General features: G+C 45.1%; 1 protein-coding gene across 2 annotated transcripts in view; it reads left to right on the forward strand.

The window, feature by feature from the left end:
• The first annotated feature begins 5,482 nt into the window (after nucleotides 1-5,482).
• The window catches only part of pou2f2a (POU class 2 homeobox 2a), a 38,643-nt gene continuing 18,601 nt past the window's right edge, over nucleotides 5,483-25,524 (forward strand). The window contains exon 1 of one of the 2 annotated variants that reach the window (XM_039806812.1): nucleotides 5,483-6,866. In XM_039806812.1, coding sequence (XP_039662746.1) covers nucleotides 6,767-6,866 — 100 coding nt within the window. In that variant the 5' untranslated portion in view covers nucleotides 5,483-6,766. The remainder of the gene's footprint in view (nucleotides 6,867-25,524) is intronic. The other variant, XM_039806813.1, reaches the window with a different exon arrangement.

The following is a 25,524-nucleotide window of genomic DNA, read 5'->3' on the forward strand; positions in this document are numbered from 1 at the left end:
CTGGTTGCCTTGCTGAAATACTGCAGTGCTTTATCTGCCCTCTTTTTCCTCCCTTTAGCCCCCCTCCTACTCTTTTTTTTCTCCCCTCTCCTCCCCACCTCCTCTTTTAGTTGGTGTTGTTGTTGTTGAAGGTGTGTGTGTGTGTGTGTGTGTGTGTGTGTGTGGGGGGGGGGCTGGGTGGACGGGTGAGGCGGAGAGGGCAGGCGGTGGTAGCAGAGGCAGCCAGGACCCAATGACGTGGGTGCGACATGTAACCGTGGCGCAGGAGAGGAAATCAATACATGAAAGGATGAGGAGCACTGGGGTGGATTACCGTCTGGGGCCCTGGCTACTGGAGGGATGGAGGGGGTGTAGATGAGGCCTGGGAGGGGGGGCGGGGGGGCGAGAGGCCAGATTGTCCAGTCCCCTCTCTACTGCATCCCCTCCCCTGACCAAGCACTGTTTGAATCTTGACCCCTCCCATCAACCCTCCCTTGGCTTCTAAACACTGCTCAGCGCCGGTAGGCCGGTGCTGCCATAGGTGAACCTTTGGCTCTATACACACACACACACACACACACACACACACACACACACACACACACACGCATTCAGGTGCAGTGGACTCTATAATGTTGAGTGAATACTGTTACGGCCACTGTGTGCTAACACTGCTGATAACCCTACACTATCTGTATTGGGAATAATCGCCTGATATTACCAGTGTAAATTAAAGAGCCCCAGAGAGATTGTGTGTGTGCGTGTGCGTGCGTGCGTGTGCATTTATGTGTCTGTGCGGTGTGTTTCTCGGCATGTTAGTCTTCAGCAGGGTGCGCCACAAACCCAGATAATAAATATCTATAATAAATATCATTATTATTGGGCGAATCTCCCCCAATAACAGAGCCTCGTGAAAGATGGCACAAGGGACTGAGCTGGATATTGGCAATATATCAGCATTGATTATTGAGAGTGCTGACAGAGAGAGGGAGGCAAAGTTAATAAAAACTAATAAAAAAGACAAGGAATACAGAAAGAACAAGGGCTTTAGCTGGATCAGCTGCTTGTACGGTAAAGGAAAGGAAAAGAAGGGAAGGTGGTGGGATGCAGGAGTGAAAGGAAGGAGATAGTGGTGTACAGTCATGGTTTGTGTCCGCGTCTGTCTCAACATGTGTATCTGTGTATGTGAGTGTGTATCTGAGTTTTGGCATTGACATTTATACACACACACACACACACACACAGCTCACTTTTACTCCTGCATGTGTCTTCTTGGATTGATTGGGTCTTGGTTGGATCTGAACTCTGTGGTTGGGATCCAAAGCCTGCACAACCTTGCCATTGGCACTAACCAAGATGCACAAACAATACTACACACTCTCTCTCTCTCTCTCTCTCTCTCTCTCTCTCTCTCTCTCACTCACACACACACACACACACACACACTGGCAAAAGACAACAAACAAACAAACCTCATAAAAGCCCATGCATCATATCCATATTATCTTGACAAATCTATACATCATGTCAGAGCATGGCTTTATGTGAATATTGCATTTTGCTGTGTTATTGGTGTGTGTGTGTGTGTGTGTGTGTGTGTGTGTGTGTGTGTGTGTGTGTGTGCAGGGAGGATATGAGAAGAGTGCGTTTGCGCTTTGTGCTGCTGGGTTGAGACGGGACGGGGCGACAGTGAGAGAGCGTTGTCCATTCTAATGGGGCCTTGTTAGGCCGCTGACAGAGCCAGTAACGCAACTGTTGGCTGCTATTGATTCCAGACCGACGCTGTTATTGATGAGTGAGAATTTAATTCAACCAGCTCGTTTGTCAACATGACATCACCATTTAACTACGACCATGACGTGGATGGAACACCCGCGGATGAGCTGGGTCATACACACATAAAAACACACACAAACATAGAAAGGTGCACAAGAAACAGCTGCACACACGCACACAATTTTCACATGCAGTCTGTATAGATACACAATCTTTTTATGGAGGCAAAAGAATAATTCCTCAGTAAGAACTTGCTGCTGCTTCTTCTGCATCAATACAATAAAAACAAATTGTTATATAATATTCTAAACACTGTGTTTTCAACCATTCAACTCAATCATTCAAAATGAATAACAGGCAATTACCAAGAGTGCAATAAACTATATGACTAATGCATGGTCCATGTTATGACTAATGTATAGCCTAAGGATACTCCTGGCTCTTTCTGATTGGATAAATATTTCATGCCACATGCTGACCTACAGCACATGACATGGAAAACATGTTCTGGTGAGGAATTGAACAAATTGCTTTCAATGAATACATTTGTTTGTAACTAGTGTAGGAGAGAATAAACACCTAACCAAACCACCATCTGCAAACAAAGTACTTTTCAACAATCGTTACTTTTATTTTATTTTATTAAAGCATGACATTAATACTGTGCCTGTTCTTGGGAAATGTAGTGCAATTACATCTGATAAAACACTCCTGAATAACAGTTGTTAGCATAAAAAAGACATATAAAAAAAAAAAAAAAAAAAAAAAAAAAAAAAAAATTTCATACATTAATGATCAGGTGGAAGAATTGTAATAATATACAGGATATCCATATATTTTATTAACAGATAGACCACAGATGAAAGATGCATTTGCCATCATGAGAAAATTTGTATAGTCGTATATTGTAACAGTAGTTTATAATTTTTGCAAAAGATAAATATTGAAATTATATATATTCTTTTAAGTAATATCACTACATTGCAAAAGCACACCATAGAGTGTAGATAGTGCTAAATACAGTACAATGATTTGTATTCTAAGTAAAAGCGGTATTCATTTTGTAATTGATAGGAAAGCAGTGACCATTCTTGTGTAGAGAGAAAATACAGAGGGTACTCCTGTAGAAAAATAATTTGTATTTGTATTATATTTCTATGATGGTAAAAAAAATGTATATCTTGTACGCCCAATATACAATAATCAACCTTGATCACTGGACTTTACTGCTAGTATTTAGTATCCAATATTACATCCATTACAGTATTACTCTATGTTAGAAAATAGAGGTAAAGAGAGAGAAAGAGACAATTTTGGAGAAGCATTTTTTCAATACAGCAGGGGGAAGATACAGCCTAGAAAACAATGGAACCAGCTATATATCTCTGTATGGATTGGGAGGCTTGATAGGGAGGGAGGTGGGCAATCAGGACCGTGTGGGCCCCCGATGAGAATGGTCCAGCAGGGGTTATTGGCTGGAGTGACACCCCAGGGTATCTCTCTCTCTCTCTCTCTCTCTCTCTATGTCTTTGGGCCCATGGGTCTCTCCGGGTCCCTGGGGAGTGAAACTGTACAGACCGAATCGCTGCAGGGGCCCTGTAGGCACCAAGCATGAAACACACCAAGGGGGGCACTCCGCTGAATTTAGGTGGTCAGCCGTAGACACAGATCGACAGATGGACAGAATCAAAGACAAAAATTAGATAGACGTCATCTCCAGGTATCTCAGTCTTTGTATTCTGTGTGTTTTAATGTGTGAATTGTACTTGCCAACGTGTCTACTTGTATGAGAGAAAGAAAAAGACAGCGAAAGAAGAGAGTTTGTTTCTCCCTTAAAAGTTTTTTGGTCTTACATCTACTGTAGGATAATGACATCCAAGCATCCTCTGCCGGTTTGTGAATTCATCTGAAATTCATGTGCAGGTGCTTTGATGGTGGTGTCTTTTTACACGTGTGAATACTTACTGTAGTTGACAGTTTTCTGTTATGTTGTCTTTGCGGTCATGTCAGATGGAAGAAAAAGAAGAGTTTGGTCAGAAGAGTGTGTGAAGGACGAAGGGGTGGATGCTGTAGGTGTAAGCATCCCTCCTCCTCACCTCCCCATCCTCCTCTACCCCTCCAACACCATCTTATTTTCCCCTCTTTCAATCTCACACACCCTCCCTCCATCCCTCTCTTCCACAGACGCGCACAACCACACTACATTCTACAAGAAATAATTGCTTTTGTCTGGAAGGAGTGTAGGGAGGAGGGAAAGGGGGCGCGCATGGCTCCCTCTGTGGAAAGAAGGGGGTCTTTGAAGGACAACTAGTCACTTCTCCCTTCCCTCCTTCGTTCTCCTCTCTCCTCTTCTTTCCTCACTTCCTTTCCCCTCATTCTCTGTCATTTGCTTCACCTTACTCTTTACTATCAGTTTTCCTCCTCTCCTTCCTCCCTTCTTACTCTTCATGTCTCATTCCTCCATCTCCCTTACTTCTCTCTCCTCTTCCTCGCTTCTCTGTCCTGCTCTTGCTCCCTTCCCCTCCTCTCCCTCATTGGACCTGCGGATGTCATCTGTCATACGTGAAGCGGAGGGAGAAGGACAATAAAACCAGGTTGTCTACTACAAAGGATGACATATTTTTCATAATTAAGAATATGCCAGTTTAGGGCGCAGCACACATTTCTTGACAATATGGCTGTCTGTTGATGACAAGTCTGATGCTGATGGCAAAATCATATGTGCAATTTCCATTTAAACAGGCCTAATCACCCGCAGCATTAAGTGAGCAAGTATTAACAGTCCTGCCGGATGGGGCTTTCAGGCCCTACAGGAGCAAGGGCTCGCTCATTCCTATTGATTTGCCCGTATTGACTGTGATGTTTAAGGTATAGATTTTTCTATTTAAAAATCTATATCGACAATAATCTGGTGTGTAAGCGCCCGGCGTTGACTGATGCTGGCCTGTAATTGACAGCGTGTAACATGTCGGTGCCGGGGAGGGAGAGGGCAGGAGGCGAGGCTGGGGAGGCCAGAGTGTGTGTGTGTGGGGGGGGTGTGTGTGTGTGTGTGTGTGTGTGTGTGTGTGTGTGTGTGTGTGTGTGTGTGTGTGTGTGTGTGTGTGTCCCGGACGGAGGGAACAAGATCCGGGAGCAGGAGGGAGGAGAGAGAGGTGGTGATCACCTCAATCATGGAGGAACTCATCCCCTGACACCTTGGCTCTCTTATGTATTTTTATTTACTTATATATTGTTGTAGTTTGTGCATTCATAGTATTTATATACTGGTTTAAAAAACAAAACCCCCCAAAAGTCCTTTTAGCCTGCAACCAACTTCACATTTCTCATTCTTGGAACAGCAGTGGTCGCTCTTGTCTTTCTATGTCTGAATAACACTCTCGTCCGCTCAGGAGAGCTTATTAATAAAAACAGCAGTGATGAGATAACTTAATTGTCTACATGCTGGGTATTATGGTAGGTATTAGCGTTAAGCACTTATAGGTATCCATGGATTCTCCTATCGGGTCTTCATCCCGTCCCAAACAGGCCGGTTGTAATGCACTGATCACCATTGGCATCATTATAGCCGGTATTATTAAGAGGGGGGAAAAAATCCAGAAATCAATACAGGATACCTTTTGCAGCGGTAGTGAAAACGAGGGAGATGGGGGTGGGTGGGAGGAGGGAGTGAGGGGCAGGAGGGAGGGAGGTGCGGGGGTGGGGTGGTGATGTGTGAGTAGTAGCGGGTCCTCTCTCGCCTCAATGTTGCGGCCATCCTAGTGGCAGATCGCTACAATCCTGGAGGGAGCCGGGTCGAATGAGCTATTGGGGTTCCCGATAATAACGGGGACAAACAGACAGGCAAAAAAGACACACAGACGGATGGACGGAGATAGGCAAGTGTTCCGAAAAAACGCGAGACCATAACCGGATTCTATACGTTTTCTTATTTCCGTTGTTTTGCGTTTTTAGTATTTTAAATTATTTATTTATTCGCTGTATTTATTTATCTATCGATTGATTGCGTTTTAATTACTGCCTTGTGACAGAGAACGAGGGAGGAGGGGCGTCAGGGCCAAGCGCGCGCGTTGTGTTTGTGTGCGTGTGAGAGTCCGTGCAGCCTTCCCCCCACCCCCCACTTGTTTGTTTATTTATTTGTTGATGATAGCCTTTATTGAAGCTGTTTTAAATGTGCTCGCGACGCGATCCGCTGCTTTGCGCGAGCGGATGAATGTCTATATGTAGCCTTCATGCAAAGGAGAGAGAAGAAGGAGCGCGTGCAGCTAGAGACCAAATACAATAGATCAAACCAAATACTACAGAAATCCAAATAAGACTTTCTAACTCTGCTGGCCTTTTTACACTGTCTTGCCTCTTTCTATGTATCATCATTTATTGTGCTGTTTTAAATTGCAAAACGAATACCAAAGCTCAGCCCGCCTGGTGATGCTACAGGAGTAGGCTAGCGACTGTTCTCATGTCTTTTCACACCTATAGGAAACATTACTGGTGAGGGAGTGAGAGGATAAAATAAGCTCTATGTTTACTCAAGGAGAACGCTCTAGCAGTGCAAAGGTAACAGAGAGACGCAGGTGCATCAACGACAGGCAGGTGACATACAGCCTTTTGATATAACGCCACTACAATAGGCCTGTAATTGTAACACAACTTTTCCGGTAGCCTGCAGAAGTGAGGTCTGATCTCCTCTCTATCCGTCTGTGTGTTAGTCTGGACTGTATGTAAGATAACTGCTGCACTCAAGGGACCATCCTACATATATGTTCTATGCACATTTACACCAAAACTAATGCCGGCCACCAGTCGACATCCACAAATGTAAATAAAAGGGCGCCGCTTGCCTACATGTGTACACACCTAACGGTGAATGTTGTGAGCTCTCCATACCAAATATTTTCCCAAAGCTGTCTACCAGAGAAACGGACGAAGACACAGAAGCTTCAGAAGAGGACAGAGCTTATTACAGCAATTCTGTCAGATTATTTGCATCAAAACAAGAAGCCGGAGGAAGATCATGTTTGTTCCCTTGCCAGTGCCGTTCGTGTTTCAGAGAACTGCCCCTGACCTCAACGCCTGGCGTCTCAAGTCCCCTCTGGCTCTTCGCTCCAACTCCGGTAAGACATTTTTTCTCTTCTTCCTGCTACACATCCTCCATGTCGGCCAAAGTCAGCCATGCAGACCCGCCCCGCCTTTGCTCTGTGCCGATGCACTTGCAGCGGGGAGAGTTGTCGGCGCACACACCCACTAACACACGCACACACACTCCTCCGGCTCGTCTTGAAGGCTTAAACGGAGTCCTTTACACTTGCGGGGCGGTTTTTCAAATCACAGAAGCTTTCCCGAGCGATCTGAAATGTCCAGACTGATTGAAAATTAATTGCGTAAAATGTCCGTTTTTGCTGTCCATTCTGTGGAACGATGCGCCACTGTTCCATCCGTGTGTTGCTTAATCTCCACTCCGACTATGTCCCTTTCTCCGAGTATATTTCTCTCCTGTCTCTGTCCCCATCCTTCCCCTCTCCTCCACTGCCTGCGCCTGAGCCTCAGCCTCCGTCTCCGTCTCTCCCCAACTAGACTCTCGGCAGGCAGGGAATATTCATGCCAACTTATCGATCCTGCGGAGATCGATTCCTGGGCCGGTGGAAGCAGGGAGAGGAGGAGATAGAAGAAGAGAGTAGGTACACGGAGGAGTACGAACGTAGTAGAGGACACAGGAAAACACCGTTATTCTCACGTTTGATTTCATACTGTTTTGACATTGTGTTTTATTTATATAGATAATATGTTCGTGACTCGGCTGTGAGCTTGGCGAACATCTGTGATTCGCCTGGTGACTGTTGTGGCTCTGACTTGCATGCTGGTTAGGGGCTCGCATCTTTGTAAACACCACTGGAAATAGACTTCCAGCACATCTCTCTGTCCCATCGCTGCTTGGCTGCTGCACGGTTGAAAGCGGAGGAGCAGAGGGAGTGTGGAGTCAGGGAGGGGGAGGGTGCCGGCTGGGGCCGGGGCGCCGTCTGCGTTTCATCTGCGCTGAAGCGGAATAAAAGGACGCATGGTGGGAGCAGCCAGGCTGGCTTCAGTATGTTATGACTGTCGTTGTGAGAGAGCTCCAGCATAGTCCAGCTACGACTGTATCTCAGACATGCAACAGCTGCTCAGCCATTTCCCCCACTACATCTTTGGAGAGGGAAGGATGCGCTGGCTCTATTATGTTTTCTATCCTGTGTGTGCACACTTAAAAGACAGCAAAGTAAAGGGAATTGAGAGAAAATAAAATATGAGGTCAATGGGCTTTTATTTCTGACGCATCTCAGTATTTAAGTTATTCACTAATGCATATACATACAGTAACTGGCTATCAGTTCGTAATGGTGCGTAAATGTAGCTGGTGTGCACCTTATTCGATGGATGGGATCTTAAAGGGCCAGTCTTCTCCCCCTAGTGCACAGCTCTCCACTCATTTCCAGATCAGTTCAAGCCCATTTGATTTCAGAGATGCCAGGCTTCACCCTTACTCCACATAATCAGTCAGCAGTGCACAGCATGTGACAATGAAGGGATAGGTGATAGAGGGGGAGAGGGATGAGAGGGACCTGTTACCTATATCTTTAGAGATATACACAGAAGAGAGGGGTGAGGGGTTGGTTGGAAGAAGGACGAGGGGAAGGAGCGAGGACCAGGGAGGAGGAGTTTTTGCACTCCGCATGTTGAAAAATGGCGAATGTCAGAATGAGATAAAAAAAAATGTGGAAAGAGAGAGCGGGAGAGAGGGAGAAGTGGGTGAAAGTAAGAGTAGATGACATAGTGAAAAATGAGGAGGGAGAGGAAAACCCAGTTTGAGCTTGAGAGGTGAGAGTAAACCACGGGCGAGCCATTATGTTGCAGCGTCCCGGGCCGGGGCCAGCATCTGAATAAGCAGGCAAACTGATGGGATGTGTACACAGGCTGCTGGATTCCTTAGATGGTGGGATAACAGTGATTCACAATGCTATGCTGATTTTATTCCATTCTGATAACACAGTACAAGGTGCTGTCCTTTTCAAACTCAGAGGGTTTGTTGCTAAAAGGGTCCAGGGTCAGTTCAACACCTCAGGACTGAAACAGGACTGCGCTGTTGTTTCTTCAAGAATTGTGCATTGGCAAACAACGAGAGACGGCATCACTTGGAAGTTTTTAGTCACAGAAATACCAAGATAGAGTCGACACACCACAAAAGTGTCTTCAATAACTTGTTGTCTATTACAGGCCTTGTGCCCTTGAGCTCTAATCTGTGCTTCCCCAACCGGCACTGGTAGCTCATTTTAATACCTGCACACACATGTGTTCAGGGGAGTTTAAGGTCTTTTGACTCAAGCTCTCAGTCAACTTGTTTCTTTGACTAGTGGCAGCGCCTTGACTCCACTGAGTTGGAGCTTTGTACGGGGTCAGAGGTCACAGCAGGAGAGTTTGATTTGGCCCCACCTGACCCTTCTCTGCCCCCTGTGTTTGTATTCTCTTTCATGTTACAACAGGCCTCGAGCACTCATGCACAACCCCTGTGGGGGCTCACACACACACACACACACACACACACACACACATACACATCGTCATGAAACAGAAGAACCATCATATAGCATAAAACAAGGATGTTAGGCCATTTTCCACCTGGATAGCGAGCTGCAGTAACTGATCCAGGTTTTCTTCTATTTTTAATGGCACTGTGTCTGTGAAGGTACAGGTCAGGGCCGCTGCTATGTGAACTATGCGTGTGTATGTGTAGTAAAGTGGTTTGTGAAGCCATCAGCATTAACTGGTGTATGAAAGTTTAATGGGACATAGAGGTGAATCCGCAGGTTTTCCACACAGTGCAGGGCTTGATATGAAATGATATGATGGGACATCATTGAGACTGGAGCTTTTTTTCTCTCTCTCTCTCTCTCTCTCTCTCTTTCTCTCTCATTCACATACACTTACACAAACACCTAGATTCAGTTTATCTCAGGTATGCACCTTCTGTCACACACCATTAACCTCTATCTGCTACCATATACTGTCTAACTCTCACACAGACCCCTTAGATTTTAGACTCACTTCAATACTGTCTCTGAATTTCAGACAGAGGTGCATACAGTTATTGCTATTTGTATTCCTCATAACCTTTTCTGATCATGTAGGGCCAATCTGATGTTTTTATTACATACAGTGTATTCCAAAAAAATGTTCAGTCTTAATCCATCAATCACCACATCTACAGTTCTGTGTCTGTGCTTCCTGGCTACTTTCAAGACATTCCTACATGTTTATGGGGCGCTGGCACATGTCTTTGATGGCTGATGTGAGACTATGCATGTGCTTACCCATTTGCTCTGTCTGTCTGAGAAAGAGGGAGAGAGAGAGAGAAAGGTGTGTGTGTGTGTGTGTGTGTGTGTCTCTGTCTGTGTGTGTGTGTGTGTGTGTTCACAAGCATGAGCACACGTGCCAACTAGTGTGTGTAGGTATAGATCGATTTGTGGAGGGGAGCGTGCAAGTCGCAGTGTTAACATGATTGCAAATGACAAAATGTCAACCTGGGTTTGTTAGCAACATAATGGGGAATCAATAGACACGAGAAAGATGTCAATACTACATGCTTTATTGCATTAAGCTACCTCTCTCCTTCTCTGTAGCCCTCTCTCTCCTCTTCTTCTTCCTTTTCCGCCCACTCCCTCCTGCTCTCTGTCACAATACAATTCTATCTCCTCCCTCTCCCTGTGGTAGTAGAATTAGATTGCAGTATATGAGCCAGCTACAGAGTTCTGAATGCAGCAGGCTGATGGCAGAATGCTTTAGGAGCTAATGGGCTATCTGTTTGGCTATTTACGTATATTAGGCTCACGTAGATGTCAGCCCGACACAGTTTGACAACGTAAAGGGGCCCAAAGGAGCCACAGCAGTGACGTCTTATGTTTGACTGATGCATTAATGCAATGAGACTAACCACATTTGAAATCCTGCTCCAAGACAATTATTAAAAGTATAAATATGATATTACTAAAATCATCTGGCAACAGAAATGGCTTGTTTATTACAGCATAGCATAATTTCTGAGCATGTAATCACCTGCTCTTGTAGTTATATACTTAAGGTGACAATATTCTGTTTAAATTGATATATTTGGGAATTAAACCTGTTATACAGTTTATGATTAATCCACACACATCTAAATGTGTAATGATAACTGCTATTTGTGTTATAAATTCCTATTATCTGTTTACCTTTTTATGGATTTTGCATAGGTGTGCATGTGCAGCAGTAGGTTGTATATATATATATTGTTATTGTTAGGTGGTGGACCTAATTGGCTGTATCCGTGTGTGTGTGTGTGTGTGTGTGTGTGTGTGTGTGTGTGTGTGTGTGTGTGTGTGCATTGATGTGTGTGTTGGTTGAGACTAATGTAGTATTAATGCTGATGAGGTCCCAAAGCTCATTAGCAACAGTGAGTGGTATTGAGTTTCTCCTGGGGAACGGGACGAACGTGGACACACACACACACACACACATATACAGTACATCAGCCATTAGCGTATTAATAACCATTACCCCACACATATAAACACACACACTCTCGCCAATCAATGACCTTTACCCATATGCTTTTAAATATGCATACACTTACAAAGACACTCAGAGCAGATACAGCAGGACACAGCAAGAAAAATCATGCAAACATATTCAGAGCTTGATGAGTAGCATTTATAGGCCATCCATTATTCTTGAATGTGGTCCATACTCACTATATTATTGGATTGACACACACCGCATACACATACACAAGCTCGCACTCTGAGGAATAATTGTGTGCACGTAGTTGCTGTGTCCAGTGAAATACAGCCCAGCATTAGTCCTAATCAGAGGCCGGGTGAGCAGGCCACTTAATCTGAGCTATCACCTGGAGAACACACACAGAGAGGGATAGATGGAGCTTGTGTTCATGGGTGTGCGGGCAGTTAATCAACACATCAGCAGGAATAAACACATACAAACCACCTGACTCCATTCTGGGTATTGATTTATACCTCTTACTTTGTTTCTCATTGCCTCTCCCTCTCTCTCTTTCAATAACATAGAGATGACGTACATAGGGAGAACTCAAGCATACTTGACCTCTACATGGGGGACATCCTGTTGTGCTCTGAGTATGTGTGTGTGTGGACGCTCAGTCAGTGGTGGCCTGGCTGTTATCAGGGTTGGAGTGGGCTTCGCCACATGCCACCAATCACCCACATCAGACTAGGCAGTCCAACAAGCTTTTGAACTCCCACTGACCATATTGAACTCTTGATTATCTGATTTTAGTGTTGTTTTTTTTCACCAAGATTGCCTGATTTATTCAAACATCAGCACAAAGGCTCAGCAGCAGACATTCCTCTGGTCAGAGGAACCAGAGCTTTCTTTGCAGCAAAACACGCAAGGACTGGACAGTCTATTCGCTGAGATGACTGTTCTCATAAACACACCAACAATATGTGTTTGCCAGCCTCTGTCTTTTTTGTTGTTGATTGCTGCAGGCTGTAACCTCTGCCACCCCACACATGTGCCAGTACATTTAGATAATAAAAAAGACCAGGGGTTTTATTGGGTGTCTCCCCTTAGCCCAGCAGAGCGGACGACTAAATCAGAGGTCCTTCTCTCCATTTCATTTAGCTGATAAGATTTATGGTAATAAAGGGGTCCTATTAACCTTTGGGGTTCCACTGCTGTCCTTCAGAGACGAGGGTGGATGAGAGTGCTTAGCGATCAGGTTTTGAGGCGGAGGCAGCGAACATGTCTGCTATAAGCAATGTCCCATCATCGCAAATGCACCCTATAGAGTGCACACGCACTCCGCTCACACATGTACACAACGGAGACTTTCCAAAAGCAGCTCAGCCCTTTAAGAGAGTTAAATGCATGTTTAATCTCCCTCCTCTTTTTCTCTTCTCTGCATTTTCCCTTTTCTTTATCCCCTATATCCTTCCTGCTCTCCATCCTTCTCTCGGCAGGAGCACTCTGTTCTGAAATTAATCTGTTGTACTCCATCACCTCTTCTCCCTCTCATTGCCTTGTGCAATCTCTCTTACTCTGCCTTTCTTTTATAAGTGCATAGTCCCACTCTTTCTTGCATTGCTTGTGAAAACAAGTCCCAGGATATTAAAACATACTCCAGATTTGTTTTTTAAATACATCTGATTAATTTTAAACTTTAAAAACATATTTCAATAGATAATTTTCCAGGATAAATTAATAGAACTTTAGATTTTGATGCACCTCCAGTGTGTTTCTACCTGCATCTATTCATACCAACAATATTCACTGGTCGTCTATAAATATTAGGGGGCAAAGAGAAAGAGGGGAAGACAGAGGGAGGCGTAAACCCCTCCTCCCTTACAAGGGCTGCACCCCTCTGTCCCTTTGTCTGCTTGTAAAGGGGACGAGGAAAGAGGCGCAGAGCGGGGGGTGCCGAAGGAGTGACTAAGTGACCTCTCTCTCCCCTTTCTTTTGACGCTCCGATGTTCTGTCCATTTTGTCGTGCACGTCCCTCTCCCTCCCTCCTCTTTCATCCTCTTTCGTTCCCCCTTTTTTCAGCCTGGTTAAGTCGACATGGCTGTTGGCCTCATATGTCCTGTCCTCTCTCTCTCTCCCCCCCTCTCTCTCTCTCTCTCTCTGCCCGCATCTTAGGCTGCAGCAGCCTGGTTGCCAAAGTGTCTGTAGGACACATTAAGGCCCATAAAAGCCTAGTCTGCGGTCACACTCTTAACCACCAGTCAGAGGTAGTGTACAAAAGTGACTTTAAATGAGTCTGTGATTACCCTGGAACATGGAGAGAAAGTGGCCAAGAGAGTATGAGACAAGGTCAGAGAGAGGAGAAGAAAGAGCATCTTGTGGATGTTTCTTGAGTCTCTTAAGGAAAATTGAACAAAAACGAATATTTGTTTCTCCCACAGATAAGAGCTAAAAAGGCTACCTGAGTGGAACAAGCGTTGAAAAGTTGTAACCGAAATTTCCTGCTGCCCACCCCCTTCATTACAACCTGCTCGCCCCTCCCCTCCTTCACTCCTCTTCCTAATTGGCCACATGCTGCCTTGAGTGACAAGTGTAATCATCAGTCAAATTATGTTAGGAGCTGGGGGGGGAACAGCAGAAGGTGGTGGTGGGGGGGTCGAAAGGAAGTGCTTTGATCAGTGATAGAGAGGGGGTGAGCGGCCAAACAGACAGAGCTACATGGAAACCTGCTGTCCACACACCTGCTGCTTCATAGATGGGCAACATTAACACCCTCAGTCCTCAGTGTACTATATCACAGCCCCACAGTTAGTTGGAAAAATGTCGTAACAATGCAAACTTGGTATTGAACTTGGTATTTGGTAACTTTACTTGTATCTATTCCTCTGCTTTTCATTTCCGCCATAATAGCAACAAACCTCCTCTGCTGTATTTGCAATTGCAACACAGACTAGAACAATGAAATCACAGGGTGTGATAGCAGCACAGTCTTTGATTCTCACTTGGACACACCAGGCCAGGCCCGTGTTATATTTGGATGTACTTTGTTAGCGAGAGCAGACGTTAGCTCTCCAGCCAGCTAACGAGGTTTACAGTAATTAGGAGTGCTGATGAAGCGCTTTGATTCTCCGGCTGTGGCTGCTCTCTCATTAGCGGCTAGCTAGCTAGCGCTAAAGCAGGCGCTCCAGTCACATCCTATTAGGCGGCTCATTGTACACTCTGAATTAGGAGCGTGAGATTAAGTGGAGATGAAAACCGTCTGCATACACACACACACACACACACACACACCCATAAATGCACACACACATGCATGTAACACACACACACACACACACACACACACACACACACACACACACACACACACACACACACACACACACAAATGAAGACTGTTTTAAAAAGACCAGCAAAGTTCACATACACTTGCTGTTATAATGAGGTTAGTGGAAGAAAGATCCTCCTTAGGAACCTAAAATTCAATCAGATACTAGTTGGAGCTGGTGTTGCACAGAACATGAAGCATGCCTCAAATGTATGCATGTGCCAAGTCCCAAGGTTAATAAAATAAGGGTGCTTGTCAAAGAAAATGACAAATGCAGCTAAGATCACAAATTTTAAGACATGATACTTTTGTTTGTTCATGTGTGTTTGCATGAACTTCCCGGTGTCTAATTCAGGCGGCAGTGCCAGGGCGAAGCAAGACATTCTCTATGGCCCCTCCCCTCATCCACAGCTATTCATTCTAGTATCTTTGTTGGTCCTCCTCACATGAGGGCCCAGTTTCCCTCAGTCCGATGCCCCTGCCAAGCGGTGGAATATGTCCATGTGTTTCCTAAAAATTAAAGAAAACAAAAAGACAACCTTGAAAATACTCCAACACCCTTTTTCCCTTCTGTTCTTCTCCTCGCTATTTGTCAATACTCTCTACATGCTCCTCTCCACTCCCTCCTCTCCCTCTCTCTCTCGTCGTCTTTTGTGTGATGGAGTGATTATTGAGGACGTGGCTCCTGTGTTTAACGCTGGTTGATGAAGTCTGCCTTTGTCTGTTTTCGCTAACCTGTCGCAACCGGGACACCGCTTATAGCAAAATCAATACATAGAGTATAAGAGAGAGAGGCCTGGCAAGGGAGGTAGATAAAAGAAAGGAGAGGGGGCGGGTGGAGGGGTGTTCGAAGGTAGATGAAGGCAACGAGACAGAGGGGCAAGAGCGTGGATAGAGCAGGAAGTAATTGGAAGGCAAAAGGAAGTGAGTAAAATGGAAGGAAATTTAAATACTTGGCTCCACCGCTGCTGAAATGTGGTGACGGTGAAGGAATGGTGTCGCTGGTGTCGCTGGTGCCTGTGTGTGTGTTTATGTGTGTGTAAATCAGGGCATTTATATGTATGTGTTTGTCTTGCCTGTGCATGGCCTTGACCGATGGGCAGTTGTATCACTTGTTTAAGTGCATGTGCACCAGCAGAATGGGACTGCCCCTATCTGTGCGAGAGCTTCGTTTGCTTCCACTCCCCAGAGTCAAAGTCGGTGTGAAGAGGAGAGGGGAGCGACAGAGGGACAAGAAGAAGAACGAAGGAGGAGAGGATGGGGAGAAGGAGAGGTGTATGGGGTGAGGAGGAGGAAGGGGGGGAGCAGTTGTGTGAGAGAGGCACAGCTGGGAAATGAGAAATGCAACCCCCCTCCCCGCACCACCTTACACTCACACATACGGCGCACACACACGCACCTACGCACACACACACACGCACACACGATCCCCATCTCTTTATCCTCCCCTCAGGAAAGAAGGGGTGGAGGGGGGTGAAGGGAAGGGAGAGGCAGGGGGGATAGGAAGAGATGGAGAAGGGGACAGATAGGGGCATTAAAATTCATGGCCTTTTTTTTTATTTTCCCTGCTGAAAATCAATAGTGTTTACTATGAATGAGTGGAACAGTGGACAACAGTGGTGCCGGGGGAACAGACAGAGACAGAGAAGAGGAGGAGCAGGAAGAAAGAGAGAGAGAGAGAGAGAGAGGTAGAAAGAGGTAAAGAGGAGGAAGGGTGACTTTATTGCGATAGGCAGAAGCACCAGAGGCCAAGGTTAAAGACCAGCAGGGGCAGAGAGATGGAAGCACTACATAAATTCAGTTGTCTTCTAAAATAGACATACTACCCTGTAAATGCATATTTACTATTGGCTGTCATAAGAATGTATAGAAATCATATTCTGTCCAGCTGTAATGTTCCCAGCTGTAATATTAACTGTTCAACTGTCTTTACTTTTCTAACTTGCAATTCCTCATTCCTCACTTTGGCTGACTCTACCTTGTGTGTGTGTGTGTGTGTGTGTGTGTGTGTGTGTGTGTGTGTGTGTGTGTGTGTGTGTGTGTGTGTGTGTGTGTGTGTGTGTGTGTGTGTGTGTGTGTGTGTGTTAATTGGCAGCCAACATACATCACTTACATGGTCTCTCACAAACAGCAGACCCATACACAGGCACACACAAGCCGTCACACACACAAACTCCAGTCCAGTTCACACTGAGTTGTTCTGCAACCCTGACCCTGTTTCCTGCTGCTGAAAGCCTAGAAGTTCAGGATGGCTTACCAGTGTTTTGATTAAGCACTGTCTGTGTGTCTCACACCACTTGATCAAAGAAGAAAAACAGTGTGTTTCATCTGTTTTTCTAGTTTTTACTGGATGTGGCCCTGACATGTTCCATAGAAATCGCTTTGAAAACAGTTATCTTGTTTTTCTGTCTACAAAATTTTCTCAGTAAATAGAAAATAGATTTAAGGGTGCCAAACGCTGCTTCTAAATTACAGCAAACTTTAGTTTTTCTCTTTTTTTTTTTTTACTGAAACCAAATAGCAGTTTTTATTCTTGCTGTATTTCTTTTCAACATACATCTGGTATCAGATTCTCACCATGGAGCAAGTGTCTTTAGGTTGTGGGGAGCTGTGTGTGTGTGTGTGTGTGTGTGTGTGTGTGTGTGTGTGTGTTGTTGTGTGTGTGGTGTGTGTGCGCGCGCGCACACGTGTGTGTGTGTGATACAGTATGTGCCAGCATGTAGGTGTGCATGGCTATCTTGTGCATATAAACCCCTGTCATTGTGCACACATTCCGCACATTCCGCATTGTCGTGGATGCGTGTGTGTGTGTGTGTGTGTGTGTGTGTGACTGAGCTGTGCGGGGGGTGATATATATTCAGGCAGCTCATGCATTATGGAGAGTGCAGGTGAGAGCGTCTAAATGTGAACTTCTGGTATGTGTAGGGTTCAGGGCCAATCTCATCGAAGCCTTTGGTATTAGCATAGCATCTCCATTTCAAATCGGCCTGTCAAAAGCCAGCAGCATGTTTTATTCAGCAACAGATATTGATCACATATTATGCATACATACCAAATCTATATTACTTACCAAATCTAAGCCTTTGATATGTATATGATACTGCTTTGCGAATATGCTGCAGGTGTTTGTTATGTGCATAAACTCTGCAACTCTTTGGTGATGCAAAATATATATATATTTTTTTTGCAGCTGCAGTTATTTGATGTAGTAATGTTGATCGGGCCTTAAAGTTGGGAGCTGAGAATGACTTGTTTACTGTTCAAAAGGAGGGGACAGAGGCAGACAAAGTGCATCCATTCAGCCGCTGTGTGTGTGTGTGTGTGTTTGTGTGTGTGTGTGTGTGTGTGTGTGTGTGTGTGTGTGTGTGTGTGTGTGTGTGTGTGTGTGTGTGTGTGTGTGTGTGTGTGTGTGTGTGTGCGTGAGTGTGGACACTGCATCGTCTGCAGGGACGAGGAGAGTTAGCTGAGGTCAGAATGGCACAAAGGTTCTTTGCTGTGGGCTCGGGCTTGTGTGTTCATTACTCCGACATCTCAAAAGACCAAAGTGGGTGTTGTGTGCTAACTTCAATTTCTCAATCCACTTACACAGCTTCTAGCTTCTTGGTCGAAATAACCTCCAAGCACCCATATACTGTATATTAACAGCCAACATTTCACTATACCAGCTTCTCTTTGTCCATCAACATGTTTTTCCATCAATAGTTCTCCATGTATAAAACCGGAGACCCGAGGCCATCTCTGCCTCTCTATCATGTGCTGGTTTTTACCATCACGCTGCATCGGTGCTGCACTAAATCTCCCTTCTCTAAATGACTGGAGTGGATGAGAGGTCACAGTATATGGGGGAGGAGGACAATGCAGGCTCTAGCTGTGATGGAGCTTGCTTTTTCACCCACCATGGGCAGAGGTGGCCCATTTGCTGAATGAGACATTAGGAAGTTAAACGTTGTTAAACGTTTGTTAGGGAATGAACATTTTTTCCGACCACATGACTTTGCGTTTACTAAGGTTGAATTCAGTGTTTCATTAGCTATCTGTCTTGTACCTCTTTTTTCGACCATCTTGTCCCCCCCCCCCTCTCTCTCTCAGTACTCTGTTCCCTTAGCGACCGTTTCCAAGGTGCCCATTCCCAAGGGCTGGAGGAGGGGTCCAGTGATGTCATGCATGCATAACTCCACACCTGTAATTCATGCCCTGTTCTCCCCTTCCTCTCTGTCTCTGTCACATTTTTCTTTTCTTACTTTATTTATTTTTTCCTGTTACACCCCATCTCAAATGCCTTTGTACACTTCCCCTCTGTCTTTTTTGGATTTTCCTCTGTGGCTTTATTACACATCCAAAACTGCTTTTTCCACCTTTTTCCCCGCTAGAATAAAATTCCCTTTTGATTTAGGAATCACTTTGGTTTGTTCCAGATTTTGATTTAAACTTGTGAGTGTTTTATTTCAACAGTATGGAACAGTGACGCTTATCTTTTCACTTGCTGTTAAAAGACAGACAGTTGAGCTGCCCTCTGTCCACAGTGTACATGACTCTCTACATCTGCTCCATGTTTAAAAGGTCATTTGTCAAACCTGACATTTTCCGCCCTTACCAAAGGTTTCCTCAATATCCAGCTCGGCTCCTATATTCAGAGTTTATGTTTTTTCATCTATTTGTTTGCTTTTGTATAAACCTTTTCTGACAATATGTTCCTCTTCAGTGTCAAATGATATCAAGAGACTAGGAGGCTGAATTCTATCATCTTGTAATGTTCAATAAATTAAGGTATGACAGATGTGGTCCCCTGTGGGGGTAGGTGGGTGGGGGGGGGGCGCAAGGATTCCATGAAATGTAAGTTGCGAACGGAAGTGTAGTAAATGGGTACTTGCACACACACTCAATGGGGTCTGATTAGGGATTGTGTGTGTGTGTGTACTTGAATGCATGCATGTGTGCGTGCGTGCATGCCAGCAGGATGTTTTTACTCAGCACAGGTTGTCACTCTCCTGTTTTTCCCCATGTACCTTTTGTTCCAGCCCTATTCCACCATTTTGTTTTTTGTTCTGGACAAAAAGAGGCCCCACAGTAAGGCCCCCTACCTGAGCACCGCCTGCTCCAACACACACACACACACACACACACACACACACACACACTCTCTCCCTCCTCACTCATCTGAAATACTTTCTCTTCACCTCTCTCTCTCTCTCTCTCTCTCTCTCGCTCTCTCTCTCTCTATCTCTCTCTCTCTCTCAGGACCATAATTAAGCAAAGTATTGCCAGAGCAAAGGTTTACAATGCATGTATAATAAATCACAATGGAAGAAAAAAACACATTTGTTAGTAAATTACTACACTATTAGTCTCTCCACAGTACTGTGCTAAACCACACATACATTCTGGGATAGGAAAAAAAACCCGCTCTGGGTTGTTTGCATTTCTTTAAACCAATCACAATCGTCTTAGGCAGCTCTATGCTCCGAACGCAGTGACGGTGGCTCTGCTAAATGGTCTCGGAAAGGAACTTGTTTTTATGGAACATTTGCACCCCACAAAAGAAAATGCCACATATAAGTTAACTGTTCACACAATACAGTAGCGTGAGCTATTTAAATTAAGTGGATACGTTGTTAAAAGTAATTTGCTCTTATCATCGCTGTGTGTACTTTGTCCATAGCAATCTCATATCTCTCATATCGGTCCCAAAACATCCCAGTTAGATAGTAAATGCTCTAAACATATTCTTTGTAAATCTTTACATTACCTTTTGCAATTATGTAAGCACATAATGTAATCTGAAAACTGCTGCCCTGGTTAAAAAAAACAATGCAACTGATCTCAGCTGGTATTCTGTCTATAATGGAGTGGAATGGAAATTTCTAAGTGACCCCAAACTTTTGACCGGTAGTGTATAGTCAATATTTTCATGACATTCATGTATGCAGGGAGCTGGTAAAGGACTCGGAAAAATGCGGAAGCCTGAAAAACTTTGTGTGCAATTTTAATTGGACTAAATGGGGCACCAGTTTAGACGCAGCATTCAGTTAAGTTACTTCAGTACCTATTAATACATCCAAGGTCTCAACCTTTTGTTGTTGGCAGAACTGTCAGTTTTCTCTGTGTTGCCAGGTTTGTCTGAGTCCACCAGTCTCAATGGTCAGGCTGTGGTCGCTCAGTGTGTATTTAGATAATGTTTTTTTTTCTCTCCCTCTCTCTCTGATTAGCTGTGTGCTGTGGTAACGGGAGGGCTCTGGTGGGCTTGTTGAATGAACTCTGTGGTTGTGCTGGCAAATCAATGATAAAGAGTAATGGCATCAACAATGTAATGTGTCTACTTGTGCTTTCATTGAAAGCCCACTCACCTCTTACCGTTTATGCCACCTTGGGTCTTTGACTTCGATTTGCACCATAAACTATGTTTCTATCTCTTTATGTTTGGCATTATATGTATCTTTTATCTCTGTCATTTGTTTCTCTCTATTGGTCTGTCTATCCTCTAACTCCCTCCCTCTTTCTCTCTCTCTCTCTCTCTCTCTCTCTCTCTCTCTCTCTCTCTCTCTCTCCCCCTCCTTCTCTCCGTCTCTCTCTCTATTGATCCAGTCATAGTTTTCTCAGTCTTCACAGTACTGGGCCGCTCTAATCAATACAGATAATTGTCTGCTCTCTCTCGATGCCAAACATAGTCTCCCCTTCTCCCCTCTCCCACCCTCTCTCTCTTTTTATCAATGAGCCCCGGTCTTCCCTCACCCCTCCTCACCCACTCCAACCTCCTCCCCTCCCCTCCCCTCCAGACGGGGATTCCCCCTCCCCTAATCACAGGAGATAACCTGCTTTCTTTACCGATTTTCTCCCACCCGCCCTCCCCCACACACATCCCTGCCTCGCCCGCTACCTCCCTTTCCTCCCTCGTTCATTGATTACCGTGAGAGCCAGGGCCCGGCCCGCCCGCCCTACAGATGTAAACACACACAGCGCTCATGCTGTGGTTTAGTTGCCTTTCGACCTCTCCTTATGTGTGGGCCTTTTGGTTAATCAGTAGGATCCAGCGGTTTTTACCCTGTTATGGCAGCTTTCTATGATGACTCTGATCCATGATCGTCAGTATGATGACATTATACATTCACCATATTGCCTGTGACCTCTCTCCAAAATAAGATCTCTCATTTGTGACATCAAGGCAGACAGTTTTTACACATTTTATCTGGTGAATTAGAGCCTTTTAATAAAGAAGCACAACTCAAATCAAGTTCATTTTATTTATAAAGCCCAAAATCAGAAATTTGTCTCAGAGGGCCTTAAAATCTGTACATTATCCCCCTCTAGCCTTAGATCCTCAATTCAGTGAAAGAAAACCTCCACAAAACAAACCTTTAAGTGTGAAAAAAGGGAGAAACCTCAGGAAGAGCAACAGAGGAAGGATCCCTCCTCCAACATGGACAGACGTGCAATAAGTGTTGTATATACAGAGTAAACAGAAGTAGCCATATTAGAATTACAATATGGAGAAACAGAATGACAATATTAAGTAAATATTAAGTGTAATAAGTTAAAGAGTTTCAAGAAAAAGCGTGAAGACTAGAGCGAGCAAGTGTATGTCCACAGTTAGACCCAGTGCAGCATTCATATTCTGTTTCTACATATGAAATCCTGTGTGTTTAATAATGTATCCATCCATCCAGCCAACAAGACAGGTTATAGGCCTGCAGGTTATTGTGCGTGCGTGCGTGCGTGCGTGCGTGCGTGCGTGCGTGCGTGCGTGTTTGTGTTTTCTTCTATGAATCAGGCATGTAGCATCCAGCAGTCTCTGATGTATAGTCTATCGCAGAACTCAATCTGGAGCTGCACATAAACCACACAGGTAATATCAATGACAATATATATACAGTATATGTATCCAATGTTTACACAAATATCCCATATCTAGTCACATCTGTTGCAACTGATAGCTGAGGCAATGCTGTGTTTCTGTTTGGTCTTTACCACAAGAGGAGTAAGTGAGCTGGCGCTGGAAAAGGAAAGAATCCGTATCAATCCTGATTTAGGTCAAAAATAAAACGATTTGCTGTAATATGGGAAAACGGAAGATAGCAAGAGCAAATCATTTGTATTTGAATTGTGAGAGTGTATTGGAGTTTTATAAACATGTCTGTGCATCAGTGAGTTATCTGGATGAGTGTGTGTGTGTGTGTGTGTGTTTGTGTGTGTGTGTGTGTGTGTGTGTGCGTGCGTGCGTGCGTGCGTGCGTGCGTGCGTGCGTGCGCGTGCGCGTGTGCGTGTGTGTGTGTGTTTATGAGCAGGCCAGCATGTGTGCATGCATGTGCACATCTGAGACAAATGGAGAGAGTCTGGAGGCTAGGCTCAGGTTTACACGTGTGTGATCAGACTAAGCAGGGCTTAAAAGGGCCAGCAGCGGGATGGAGAGGAGAAAAGGAGGGTGGAGGGAGGTGAAGCAGTGGGGTTATATTGTCCTGGAGGAGCTATAGGGGGGAGGGTTGGGGTCGAACGGGAGACAGCAGGGATCCTCCTTGCCCCATGGGAGTTGAACCTACAACCCCCTAACCTTCCTCTAGCCCTCTGGTCATGGACTTGAACCCTGTAACTCCCTGACGGACAATCTGTTCTTCTCGACAGCCTCACTGCAGCACTGTGCATGCCATTAACGGATAAATTGTGTGTGTGTGTTTGTGTGTGTGTGTGTGTGTGTGTGTGTGTGTGTGTGTGTGTGTGTGTGTGTGTGTGTGTGTGTGTGTGTGTGTGTGTGTGTGTGTGTGTGTGTGTGTGTGTGTGTGTGTGTGTGTGTGTGTGCATGTGTGAGTCGAGTATTTGGTAAGTTGGCTGTGGCTTTGACGTTTGGTCTTGCCCCCTTTTTATTTAATGCTTGTCAAACAGAAGAGATATAAAAAAAGAAGGCTGAAGCGCGGTGATTTGTTATTTTGATTTTGTCTCTGCTTTGTTGAGATTTCTGTTTTGCAAGCCGGTGTGAGAGGTGATTTTTTATTTTATTTTGCACTCAATGAAATAGATAAATAGAGTATTCTGTGTGATCCACCTGGGCTCTTTCTGGCTCCTGTGGATCCCAGCTCTCCTCGTGTCTCTCTAACGAGGACAGAAGCAGAAAGGTTTATGCATGCCCAGACCCGCCTCAGTCTTCACCTGTCAACAAAATCCTTCTTACCTTGGAAAAAAATGGACATACAGTATGGGGGGGCAGTTAGTGAGAGGGGAAAGGATATAAAGAAGAAAAGAAGAGGGCTGAAGTATTCCTCTTAGCCATTTTTTTGCTCTCCTTTATTTCTCTATTTCTCCCCTTGTTTGTGTTTGTGGGCTCTTCTTATCAGATCCCAGCTCCATTCAGGGCCTCAGTCAGGGGAAGAAGCCAGACGCCTCCATCTCTCCTTCATTCAATCTCTCTGTCTCTCTTGCTTTCTTGTGCTCTCCCTCTCCTAACCTTTGAGAATAAGAGCCTTGAATTTGAATTTCAGAGCAAGCAAGCGAGCAAGAGGAGGGTTTGTAAGGAGGAGGAGGAGGAGGGGGGTGAGCAGGAGAGGAGGGGAAGCTTGGGCAGGGGGGGTGGTTGTTGAAGCTGCAGTCATTGAGAAAGGGCCTGCTCAACGCGTCCCCCGGCCTCCCCCCTTAGAGGGGCCCCGATCGATACAAACTCGGAGCAATAAAGCTTTCCCCCTGTCATCTCTGCAGAATACAAAGCAGAATAGAGAGAGGGAGAGGGAAAGAGAGGGAGAGAGAGAAAAAGAGAGAGAGAGAGAGAGAGAGAGAGAGAGAGGTGAAAAGCTGTTCCGCTAGCCAGACCAATTTCCTAACCCCCCTCCTCCTCCTCGCTCGCTTCACCACCACCTCCCCAACACACCATCACCATCACCACCACCTCTATCACCCCCTATCCTTACCTCCGTCTTTTTATCTATCGCTCTTTCACCTCTTTTCCCCAAATGCACAATATATCCCCCCAACTGCATAGCTGAACGGCTATCTCTCCATAATAAATACAGCATGAATAAAGGACAATAGGTTCCCTGTTTCCCCAACTATTGGAGAGAAAGGTAGGAAGGGGTAGCTGAGGAAGGAAAAGTGGCAAAAATGGTGGAATGATGGGGAAAGTAGTAAAACAGCCAGGGAGTAGGATGGATGGAAAACAGAAAGGAAGGATAGTTATATCTAGGGATAAGTGTGTATGTGGAGGGGGAAGAAAGGTAGAGAAAAAGAGGGAGGGAGAGGGAGGGATTGCACCCAGAGAAAGATGGATGTAGCGATACAGGTAGAAAGGAGGTGGAGGAATATTGATGAGGAATAGGAGGGGGGGGTAGGTAGAGGAAGAAGCAAAATGTGTGGGGATGGATGAGGGAGTGAGCAAGAAAAGAGAGAGAGAGGTGAGGGGGTCAAACCGCAATCCCTAGAATTGAGAGCCAATTACTGTAATTGTAATCTGGATTCAAAGCATAGAGACACAGCAGTGACAGGCTCGTGCAGGCAACCGCGGACGCACCCGTGCAGGGACGAAACAGACAAAAGACAGCGTTTGTGTGTGTGTCTACATCTCTACGTGCTGTGTTGATTGTTCTGTGAAACTGCAGATGTGCATGCATTTTGTGTGTATGTGTGAGTCCATGTCTCCATTATTCTCCACTGAATGGCAGTGCAGGAGTCGGCCTGCCAATCAACTATTGTACTCTTGTCAATTTAATAATATTTCTGAGTGCTGACCTCCACAGCGCTACAACCATCGCTCTATGTGTGTATTAGGCTGAGTGTGTTCCTATATATTTCTCTGTCTCTCCCTCTTTCACCTTAGTCTAACCCCCACCCTCCCTCCCCCTCTATCTTCCTCCCTTGTTCCCTGTCTCTCATTCTCTCCTTTATTAGGAGAAGATAGTGCGAATCCTTCATCTCTCCTCCACTAATTCTCTCCGTTATTGTCCCTCTGTTCGGCCCTCCGTGTC

Source organism: Perca fluviatilis, chromosome 7 (genome assembly GCF_010015445.1).
Source record: "Perca fluviatilis chromosome 7, GENO_Pfluv_1.0, whole genome shotgun sequence".
NCBI lineage: Eukaryota > Metazoa > Chordata > Actinopteri > Perciformes > Percidae > Perca > Perca fluviatilis.